The following is a 12,011-nucleotide window of genomic DNA, read 5'->3' as shown; positions in this document are numbered from 1 at the left end:
AGTGAATTACTACACCTGCGAAGCAGGACTCATTTTCTGAATACAGCACGTCAACATAAACTGCACAGCTACATTAACTGACCACAACAGACTTGAAATTGAGGTTTCAGTCTGCAAGTAACAAGATCATGATGAGTCTTGGCCGACAAGATAAAGCTCAAGTTGTGACAACACCACATTATGCCTTGTTCTCTAACTCTATGTTTCAATCTAATCTAATATTTCAACACCTACACCAGCTACAGTACAAATCCTGATCAAATATTACATATATGATTCAGGCATTCTGAAATCCCAACCAAGAGCTGGACAGCAGCATTGCTTTACCTCACTGCCTTTATCTATATAGCTTAAACTTTGCTTGTGCCAAGCAAGCTATAATTCTTCATTATCACAACACTAAAAATGACCATCTGATACGTGAGGGGGGAGGTTTTTATTCAGCAGCACAGTAACCTCAGTCCAACACTGCAGTCGCTGAAGAGGTGTGTGTAGCTCCCCAGATAAACACTACCTTCTACTCCCTTCTGGACGGGTTCCAGCGTGGGAGACGGAGACAGAGGAGAATGTGTCAACTTCCCGTGGCTTGAAATCCCACCATAGCATCCACATTAATAGCACACGGCGCCTCTCCTTCCCTCCCTCCCGTGGTCATAATGGCTATATTTATTCAAAAGGACAGAAAATTGCACAGCAGGGGCCGGTGCTTGCACCACTACCATTTGCCACGTAGCCATGGCAACTGGCCCTAGACATACATAAGTGAGGTGTAATGACAGCAGATGATGTAACAACAAGCTATGAATGAGAACATGTTGATATACCGGAAGATTTCCAATAAAGACAAGAGGCTCAAATAGTGATCGTGAACAACAGCCAGGAGAGTTGTGTGTGTAAATGAAGGCCGGTCCCCAATAACAGCCAGGTGAACGAAATATGGCAGAATTATCAAAAAGGAGTCAAAAATATCATTATATTACCAAAAATTTACTTTGCATATAGTGGAACACGCTGACATGTGTATCATGTTGCCATGGATACAGATAGTTGTGCGAAAGCCTTGAAATTTATTAAGCCACTGGTTATCAATCCTGGTCCTTAGGATCCAGAAACCTGCTGGTTTTCATTGTAGCATCTAATCAGGTACTGACTCACACCTGGGACATGAGGTAAAGGCAATTATCTAGCTGGTAGGATAGAAAAGCAGACCAGGATTGAAAACCACTGCATGGGCAAACATAACTCTGCTGCTTGGGTCAGTATGCAGCAGTGCTCCTGTTTGTTAGTCAATACCTGACAGAGAGCTTGTTTTAATTCACAATTATTAATTAATAAATATAATAAAATTACATTTTTTTTATAAAGTAGTTACTTGTTCTGATGTTGTTGTTGTAGTAGTTATAGTTGTAGTAGTAGTAGTAGTAGTAGTAGTAGTATCTGACATCAGTTATCTATACCAGTAATATTTTTAGGCTATAGACCTGAACAGGTATAGTTGTATAAATTTGAGCAGCACCGTTCTTTAAAGAATATGGTAAATTCCATCACATGTTCGTATACCAGTACTGTGGACCTGCCAAAAGAAATAATGACTTGTCTCTAATAATAGCCTGTCTCTAATAAAAGGTTCTTTTGTTGAGGTAAAAAAAGGCCCCAGCCATTATTGTCAGTTTTATGGTGTGCAGCTGTGTGAGGGCACACATTGTGACTTCTGAGCATCGCAGTGGAAGAGACAAACATGCGAGGTGGACACTGACATGCTGGACAGGCTGAGAGACGGGGCTACAGCGGCCACATGTCCGCATGTCCACCACCCCATGTGCAGATCCGCTGCTTTGGAATGCATTGCAGAGTCAAGCTGCCTGCTGACAATATCACAATGCACACAGCATCAGAGGAAGACCAAGACAATTTCATCATCTCTGTCAGTACACAAGGGTGTGTGTGTGTGTGTGTGTGTGTGTGTGTGTGTGTGTGTGTGTCTGCCTGTTCCAGAAGGCATAAGCAAGCAAAACAAAGATATAAAAGTACATCAGAGACTGAAGGAGAACAGACATGTATTGCATGTACAGCGCGTGTGTTTGTGTGTGTGTGTGTGTGTGTGTGTATTCACCTATGAAGCCAGATGAGGGTGGATTGGGCTGGATGGTCTCCTGAGTGTTGCCCTGAATCACATCCCAGAGTTGCCACACATAGCTGGGGTGAAGGACGTAGAAGGGCTGGGCGGGATGGAGCCTCCGGCGCTCCATATACGGACCAAACAGGTTATAGTCTGGACTAGCATACCACTGAGGAAGAATGAGGAAGGGGGGGGGGGCAACAAAAACAAGACATTACAGTTCAGTCCACTCAGAAGAATGGACACATTTTGCCATGAGCAGAATGTCTCGACTTTCCACTGACTCCCATCTGTCCACGCTTTGTTTCACTCTACACACTCATCCCCCCATTTTTTTGGGCAATAAACATGTTTCCTATTGTTTTATAGGACAGATGGTAGTGCAGGGTAAGCTGTCGTGATCAGGTAGATGAGACAAAGAGACTCTGAGGCAGGTGAGAGCTGCAGGATAAGGCTTCTCACTGGTATTTGTTGAGAAATAGCTCTATAAAGGAAAAACATATGCAGAGTTGCAAGATGTATACAAGCCATTATGTCCTTTATGGAAAATCTCCTTTTCCCTTGTCTTGTTTCTTTCCCTTTCTCATTTTCTCCTATGCTGTTCATTCTTGTGCCTTTTCTCCAATTCATCTGTCTCCGTCATGTCTTCCTTCACAGGAAGATTGAAAAGGCTGAAAGAAGACTGATGCTGTGTAACAGAAAAGGCTGAGGTGTGACTGCCTGCTCAGATATTATCAAATACAGACGATGAATGGAATACTTATTTTCAGCTACTTTCTCCTTTTTGACTCAACCCTGAGGAAAAACTAGCACCATACACACGTATTATCACCCGATGTCGCATGCACTCAATCTTACTTCTTAAGGATAGGACTGAGACAACATATACACATATATGCATGGATTTGGTACATGTATGTAATATGAGGTTAAAAGGTTACAGTAACAGCAAAGCTTAATTGCTTGAAGTTGCCCCTTCATGTAGTCTGTTCAGTGGCACTAAATTGGGTTTGTAATGAACAAGAGACAAGCAGGTTGGACGCATACATTAACAGTCTTATGCTGGCCATTTGCTGGCTATATTTCAACTCATGTTTTTCTTGAAAGGCCAATTTAATCTGCTGAAATACATAATAAAAAACATAAGCTTACTGTTGATTGTTGATTTAATAACTAATCAACCCCTTTTCTGATAATCTTCGTTTAAATGAGCCGTTTTACATTATGTGTCTACAGGGCTTCAATTCCCAACTGGCAGCGTTACGACTTGGAGGAAGCCTGGAAAATGCCAGAGTTCACAGCGATGACCTCGCTCCTACAGAAAACAAAAGGTTAAGCACACTCAGACCTGACTTGGCTGGCTTTGGAAGGACGAGTGGTTTTGTTATTGGCCACTAAGCACTCAGACAGGAAAATAGACAATTTATAGGGACAGAGAAAGTCATAATAATAATAATTAATATTGCCAGATAACAACACAAATTGAGTAAATAATTGAAATCATTAAAAGAGCAGGGAAACTGAGAAGTGCAATCCAATTTCAATTGCCAAGTGCGATTCCCTGGGAATTAACCCGATGGCTTCAGCCCAGTCGGCGGTCTGTTCCCTCACTGATTGTGATAACAGACCATTATCTGAATATGAATAATTGGGTACAAAGAAGAGTCAAAAACAAATGGAGAAGAGGGAAAAGGGAAGAGAATGGAGGAGGTAGAGAAGTGGGAAGTTGATCTCGCTGGTCCTTGGATGACGCAGAAGTCAGAAAATAAGGGGCTGCAGGCTTCAGTGGAGGGAATTTATCGGGAAACTGACAGATATAAACAGCAATGGGATCCCAACTAATCACCATGAACACATACATGGTCAGTACGTGTGGACACAAGCGTGGTGTACATTTGTGGTAAAGCGAAGGGTGAAATCAGATTGCTATTTCAAGGACAGGTGGAGGCCGGGTCTAGGGGGCAGAGATGGATAAGAGTAGAAGGAAAGTAAAAAGAATAATAACTGAGGATACGAGGGAGAGGGAGGAGGGGAATAAAGTCAAGGTGTGATGAGCAGTGATGATGTGTTTGTGTGTATGACATGGCCCGCTATATGGGTCACTATCTTACAATGACAAACTAGTGTAACCTTTCCATGCACGGCCTCGCCTACATGCAACTCATTAGAATTGCAAACAGCCCGATTTCTATTCATTCACCATGACCTTGGTGTCAGGATCCCACAACCCACGATCTTTAGATGATGCCATTTAAACGCTTTCATTGTCTTTCAAAGTCAACTAGGGTGGAGTGCTGTGCTAGATTTAGCATAATGGGCTCTCTGAGACTCCTATGGTTCTGTGTGTGTGTGTGTGTGTGTGTGTGTGTGTGTGTGTGTGTGTGTGTGTGTGTATGTGTGTGTGTGAGTGAGTAAAACAAAATGATAACAAAAACATACCTTGTGTAAGTTGACAGCGTAAGGTGCAGGGTCCCAGGCCACCAGAGTCACATTTTTGTAGAGGGAGCTTGTGTTGAATCGATGCTTAGGATTGGCCAAAATCTACAAGACGGAAATGCAGTTTAAATGTAAAGCAAAATGTACACACTCCAGTATTTTCTATGTAGTAGCTTTTTCAACAAAAGCACCTTGCGGTTGTTTGCGTTCATACATAGGTGCTTCCATCAGGACCAGGGCTTGACATTAACTTTTTTGCTCACCAGCCACCGTAGCTAGTGGTTTTCCAAAGTTACTAGCCACTCAGCATTTTCACTAGCCACAATTTTGTTGTTGGAAAATTACATTTTATTTGATTAAAGCTGACTATGGTGTGTGGGCATCATACTCAGTGTTTCCCACACATAGACTTTACTTGGGCGGGCCGCCCAGGTATATTAACGGCCGCCAAAGTATATTTGGCGACCCATTTTAGCATTTTTTTATGTTTATATCCGTCCAAGAGAACGACACCATCCACGATCGATTAACTAGTGGACGATCTCCCCTCACTCTAAGTTACCCCTCCCGTACCTGTTCGTTCTACCAGGGTCTACCACGGTTTCCCACACATAGAAAACTTTGTGGCGGCCCGCCACAATATCAGCACTGACCGCCACAATATATTATTTTTCCACTATTTAATTGTAGAACTGCGTGTAGCGCATTGATTCGCTCAGCCCCTAATTGCTCTTGCATTAAGAAATATATTTCTTAATGCAAGAAATATATTTCTTCAGATAAGAATTTACTTTTTTTTAATGAAGAAATAATTTCTTGAGTGAAGAATAATATGGCTCCGTTTGTCTGTTAGAATTTTCAAGAAAGTCCATTCTTAACCTACTCATTTTCATATGAAGAATTTTTTTCTTCATACAAGATTTTTTTTCTTACTTTAAGAATTGCTTTTTTGTAATGAGAATTCAGTTTTTAGAATTTTCAAGAAAGTCCATTCTTAACCTACTCATTTTCATATGAAGAATGGCATTTCTTCATACAAGATTTTTATGCCTCTGTGCCGCGGACAGCCGTGACCGGAGGCATTATGTTTTCGTGTTGTCCGTCCGTCCGTCCGTCCGATTCTCGTGAACGCGATATTTCAGGAACTCAAGGTCAAGGATGAACTAATTAGATTTTGGTGGTCAAAGGTCAAAGGTCAAGGTCACTGTAACCTCACAAAAGACGTTTTTGGCCATAACTCAAGAATTCATACGCTAATTATGACAAAATTTCACACAAATGTCTAATAGGATAAAATGATGAAGTGATGACATTTTATATCCAAAAGTTCAAAGGTCAACTTCACTGTGACATCATAATGTTTTGCTTACCACTGTAGCTGAGAAAACGATCTTGGGTCATTCTACAAAAACGGTGGAAGTGCTGTCACTTACTTTTGCAGACACCAAAATCCTTTAAGTTGACCTAATAATCACATTAATTATCTATGTTCAATAATCAATCAATTGCAACTGTCCTTGCAATGATAAAACAAAGTTTATTGGCGGAGGCATACAACCGCAAGGCGGTTATTTCTAGTTTTTCTTACTTTAAGAATTGCTTTTTTTGTAATGAGAATTCAGTTTTCAGTGTGAGAATATACTGTATCTTCTCCATATAAGAATTCAGTTTCTTAATGCAAGAATATCTTTCTCTATGAATTTATTTTCTCAATCTAAGAACTATTTTTCAATGTAAAAATTAATTTTCTCTACATAAGAATACTGTTTCTAAACACAAGAGTTTTTTCCTTATATATAGGAAGTTAGTTTTTCCAATGTGAAAATGTATTTCTTCACATAAGAATTCAATTTTTTAATGAGAGAATTAATTTTCTCCATATAGGAATGGAGTTTATCAATGCAAGAATTCGTATTCTCTACATAAGAATACTGTTTCCAATGTGAGAATTCATCTTCTCCATATAAGAATTCAATTTCTTAAAATAAGAACACCTTTCTCCATGAAGAAATACATTTTCTCGATCTAAGAACTATTTTTCGCAATATAAGAATTAATTTTCTCAATTTAAGAATTTGTTTTCTTGGTATGAGAACTGGTCTTCTTGGATGAAGAAATGGATGTCTTCACAGGAGAATTGCTTCCCAAAAAAAGGATTCTTGATGGAAGAATATATTTCTTGCATTAAGAAATATATTTTTTGAGTGAAGAAAAATGTGGCTCCTTCAGCCTAGAAAAGGGATTCTTGTTATAAGAATATGGTTGTTAGAATTTTCAAAAAAGTCAATTCTTAACCTACTCATTTTCATATGAAGATTTTTTTTTCTTCATACAATTTTTTTTTCTTATTTTAAGAATTTAATTTTTGGAGTGTGGCCTTGGTTGTTCTGTGACTTTATAAACCAATTTGATTTGACAGCAGTGGGATACTTCAGCTTTAGGCAGGCAGATCAGGCTCTTTGATAGTTTTGCTTGTTGCCAGAATAGAAGAGCATTCACAGTCCTGAGGCTGGAGAGATGGGAGTGGGAGTGAAACACTGAGAGCAGATGTTCTCTGCACATCACACTGAGGTTGGGCACTTTGCCTCCTCGCCCATTAAAGGCTTTCTTCAAAGGGATCACTCAGCACCCCAACATGGAGGAGGTCAGCTGCACCATAAGGCAACCAGCCCTCGCCCTTGTGTGTGTGTGTGTGTGTGTGTGTGTGTGTGTGTGTGTGTGTGTGTGTGTGTGCAAGTCATCATTGATTCATATTCAAATCACTGTTTATGTGCCAGCCAGGCCATATGAGTTATGCATGTTTTAGTGAGTCAGAGCCAATCAGAGCCACATACATTAATCATTCATCATACAAAGCTGTACATGAACTCACCTGTGAGTTGATGATGCGAATAGTGGTTTTGTTCCCCACGTCTTTCTCATATCCCTCTGTAGGAGCAGCATTGAACCGCAAAACTGCATCATGGGTATCTGAAGGGCACATCAAAGAGCACATCACCTGAAGCTGTTAATGAACTGTACGTTAAGCATAGACAATGTTATAATAAGACAATCTGAAAATATCAAATTGACTTAGTTTACACAGTTAGTTTGCATTCACCACTATCTTTGAGAACTACCAACTATGTTTTAAGCATTTTTGCTGTTAAAAATTGAAGGCAACTTCAAAAGCTAAAAAACATAAATAATTGAAATGTGAAAGGGCACAGTGGTAAAACACCCTGATCGCTGAAACCAACATTATGACTGAAACATGTACAAGGCATGTAGTCTGGTACATGAACTGTCATTTGCATATGAACTGACTCACACACACACACACACACACACTTAGAAACCCTCTCTGTTGAATGACTTGGATCCCCCTCTATGTTTTTGTAGATATTCTGATGGTGACAATGTACTGGTCTAAGTGCTTGTGGCAGAAGTGACCGGTCACTATGACAACACTATGACCACGATGACCATTCAACAGCGATAAGTGGCAGTCTCATAGGAACAGCCAGGCTGCTGTTAACGCAGGTAATTGAAGAGGCACCACTAACAAGAGCCATACTGTAACTTGCAAATGCTACTGTTTTACCAAGAATCATGGTAATGCATGTCAACAGGTCCACAGAGGAGCTGTATTCTTCTCATAATGTCCTTCACACACAAACATGACAACCTCTCTTTGATGGATGGTTATAGTAATAATTACAAACTTGTGATCTGTGCCTGTCCAGTGATCGATCACTCTCCTCCACTTCATCAGCAGTATGAAACATGAAGGAACGATCCTCCTGGGTTGATCTGACACTAGAATGGATGATCTCCCAGCTTTGGGTCTGATCCCCCTTCATCACTGCCACCAGTCAACTGCTAGAACACAGATTGGCATTCAGCATGACACCTCCTCTCCAAATACCCGGGGAATACATGTTCACTGGCTTGACATTGACAGCGTACATTCCCATCGTCTAATAATACTCTCTCATATAGACATGTCTGTTCCCTGCAGGGCTACGCTGGACCGGTGGATTCTCTCAGCACCGCTTTCGCAAAGCAGCCGCTTTTCTAAATCTAGATCCTGCGAAAGAAGACAACATATTGCTGATAAAGCCAAAATTAAATAGCCTGTGTTCTCTTTTGAGGAAAATACTCTGAGGCTGATTTTGGAAGGAGGGCGGCTACGACTACAGAGTGCCTACTCTTTGGATTTCCCTCCTGAGGAAATAAGGCGGGCAGGACCAGTGTTGTCTTTTTAAATCACAGGCTTTCACAGTATTTAATAATATTTGTCTTTCCACTATATTGGTTTGTTGGTTTAACCTTACCCTAACCAGTACCACCCTCATGGCCATGTCTCCTTCCTCTCCTCTGACTCTGTACTCTACTGTAACTACTTCTTTCTGTGTCTGTTGTTTGTCTTGATAGAGAAGCACTTACTGTAGTCAGTCTTGTTCTTTAATCGTTAATTAAATTATGTTGGCACAGAAGTACATAAAAAGCTACTGCCTTAGAATGATCTATATTCATGTATTAATATTATGCAGTAATGATGCCATCATTCACAAGTGGGTGGGGCTTGACCATTTTGAGAGAGGTGTGTGTATGTGTGTGTGTGTGTGTGTGTGTGGTGTGTGTGTGTGTGTGTGTGTGTGTGTGTGTGTGTGTGTGTGTGTGTGTGTGTGTGTGAATTGAGAGCAGGGCAAATAAAATAAGGGACAAGGAGAAGGTGTGTGTGCTGAACCGTGCAACTCACAGGGTCTGTGTTTATTTTTGTTTTGATGACAGTTGATATGTAAAAAAATAAAAAATAAAAAGCTAAAAGGGTCAGCTCTATAATCCCCTACTTATTGACTGATCAATCCTTGCAATTTAAAATGATGACTAATTTTGGCTACGTTTTAAATGTTACCTATGTTTCCAAGACAGTGTTTTCTGATCTCATTGGTCAGCTACTGGCTCCCCAAGCTCAAAGCTTCCAAGCAATGGACTGGCAGCGCCCTCTACTGACGGATCATGGCTGAGCAGAGGAAGTGCTGGTGCTTATGGGCAGACACCTAACAATACATGAATATCAAGCAACTAATAAGGTGCAGAGTCACCCTTTGCCTTGAGAACATCTTCAGCCCTCACTGTACTGCTCTCATATGAGTCCCTAACCCTGTGTAGTTCTTTAAGAAGGAAAGCCTTCGGTTCTTTGAGGGATGAAGGAGGTGGAAAACTATTTCACGCTCTGCGCTCCCATAAAGGTTCAGTGATGTTTAGATCTGGTGACTGAGGCCATGGAAGGTGTTGGACTTCATCCTGGTACTTATCAAACCACTCTGCAGTGTTTATGGGGGCAATATCATCTTGGAACATGGGAAAATCATGAGGGAACAGTGTTTTACTCCACAGGGTCACCTGGTCCTGGAAAATGGTTTCATATTCCTTGACTGTTATATATCATAACAGATCCACCACCATGTTTAACAGCTGGCAGTAGACATTGTGGGCTAAGGAAGGCTGTAGGAAAATGGGTGAAAGGTGACTCATCAGACCATATTTCTTCCAGGTTCTGTGCTCCTTACACCAGTAATGTGTCTGTTTGCATTGGCCTTGGATATAAGTGGTTTCTGAATGCCAGCACTGCCATAAATAACCAAGTTTATGAAGCTCACAACACAACATATAGTTTTGCTGAGAGTGAATCCTGTCTTGCATCTACTGTTCCTCTTTGCTGATGCAGTTTGACCATGTTTGTCACATGTTGTCATGATTTGTGAGACTGTTCCTCTTGCCACATTAAATACTAGTACAGTTTTTGTGGCCGATGGTCCTGCAATTCAAGCGGCAACAGCTTGGCCTCTTTGGAACTCTGTTAGTTGCCTCATGGTACTTTGGAAACATACAGAAGTGGTGATTGTCAGACTTAGGGTTAGGGTTAGGGTTAGCTGACACATACTGCTGATTGGCATTCAACTTAATATGCCTCGCCTGCAAAATAAAATCTGAGAGAGGCAGAGTTATTAGTTCTGGATATCAAGACAAGGTGATGATCAGTGTTGGGAATAACATGTTACTTTGTAACTTTGAACTTTTACTTTGTACAATTACTGAAATTTAAATGGGCTCGTTACTCGTTACTTTACGTGAAAATAGCGGACAACTTCAGAGGATTATCCGGTTTATGATCATCTGACTTTACGGTGGCGCAAGTGAATCAAAAGACTACCGGTCTGGTGACTTGGCCCACACAATGGCCGACAGTTCAGGCGCAAGCTTACTGTCCTGGAAAAACGGACATTATTTTTCCCTCCTCGAGATAAAGGACAAAGATATAGTGGTGAGCTGTAGTCTATGTGCAGGTGTGAAAACTTTATTCACATTTAGTCTTTTTTCATTCACAAAGACTAGCAATTCTAATCTTCTGAAGCACCTAGCAAAACAACACAACAAATGTCAGAGAAACAGTTGTTATTTCATTTTACACTGCCAAAAGAGTGTACTAATGCTTGATTTGAAGGCCTGTCGAGGCTACAATAAATACGCCTATCAAAACATATCTATTGTGTTTTATTGTTCCACTACTTAATTTTCATCATAGTGATAATGGGTACAATGATAGATAAAATTTGACAGTTGTCTTGTCCCACACTGTGCCACAGCAACATTAAAATAATATAGCTATGTTTGCATTAATAAGAGAATTGAAGCAGACATTTAAAAGTAACGCAAAAGTTACTTTCCCTAGTAACTAATTACTTTTATTATGCAGTAATTGGTAAAGTAATTCAATTACTTTTTGAGAGAAGTAACTAGTAACTGTAACTAATTACGAATTTTCAGTAACTTGCCCAACACTGGTGATGATACCGTAGATCTGGTAAAGTGCTCCTACGCTCATCCTTCTTTTGACATTATAATACTGCTGTGATATAACACATTGAGCCAGTATTATTGAAGCTATTTTTTGTTTTGTTTGTTTGTTCATTCAGAGAGTATGGAGAGTACAGGAGGGCAGCTAGAGAACACACTGGACACATACTGGTGATGCTAATGCAGTTGGGGATGCTGTTTAGTCCATTCGCCACATGATGGCAGCCACACATCACGCTGCATGTGTCTCGACTGAAACCACAGACATAAAGCTCTCATCTGATTAACACAGTGCAGCAGCCACTGAGAAACCTGACAATCTAACAAAACTGCGGGCGGCATAAAAAATGGTTTTGATCTTCACATGCATCATAAACTTATTCAGAATCAGGTAGCCTTCCCTTCCTGGATGCAGCCATCCAGGAAGGGAAGGCACAAGGGTAAGATCAAGTAGACAGAGAGGGATCAATGCAGTTTGATTTCCTGCTGAAGCTAATCTGGAGAATGAATGTAACAAAGTTAGGCTTGCCTAACATTGTGAGGCAGTTCAATAATTAATGAGCTTATGACATTTATCGCATTCATCAAGTCACTAAGTCTGCTGTCAGGA

The 12,011-nt window shown here is 40.6% G+C and overlaps 1 protein-coding gene across 1 annotated transcript in view; it reads right to left on the bottom strand.

Moving 5' to 3' along the window:
* st6gal2a (ST6 beta-galactosamide alpha-2,6-sialyltranferase 2a) overlaps positions 1-12,011 on the bottom strand; it is a 35,395-nt gene that overhangs the window by 6,867 nt on the left and 16,517 nt on the right. The window contains exons 4-6 of the mRNA XM_071539250.1: positions 7,428-7,525; positions 4,559-4,660; positions 2,114-2,288 (exon numbers count right to left, since the gene is read on the bottom strand). Coding sequence (XP_071395351.1) covers positions 2,114-2,288; positions 4,559-4,660; positions 7,428-7,525 — 375 coding nt within the window. The remainder of the gene's footprint in view (positions 1-2,113; positions 2,289-4,558; positions 4,661-7,427; positions 7,526-12,011) is intronic.

Source organism: Centroberyx affinis, unplaced genomic scaffold (genome assembly GCF_046629955.1).
Source record: "Centroberyx affinis isolate AG114_WGS23_722 - 3 ecotype Tasmania unplaced genomic scaffold, CSIRO-AGI_Caff_v1 ptg003428l_1, whole genome shotgun sequence".
In the NCBI taxonomy this organism is placed as follows: domain Eukaryota; kingdom Metazoa; phylum Chordata; class Actinopteri; order Beryciformes; family Berycidae; genus Centroberyx; species Centroberyx affinis.
The sequence above is the reverse complement of the archived record's forward strand: the minus strand, read 5'-3'. Positions and strand labels throughout refer to the sequence as shown.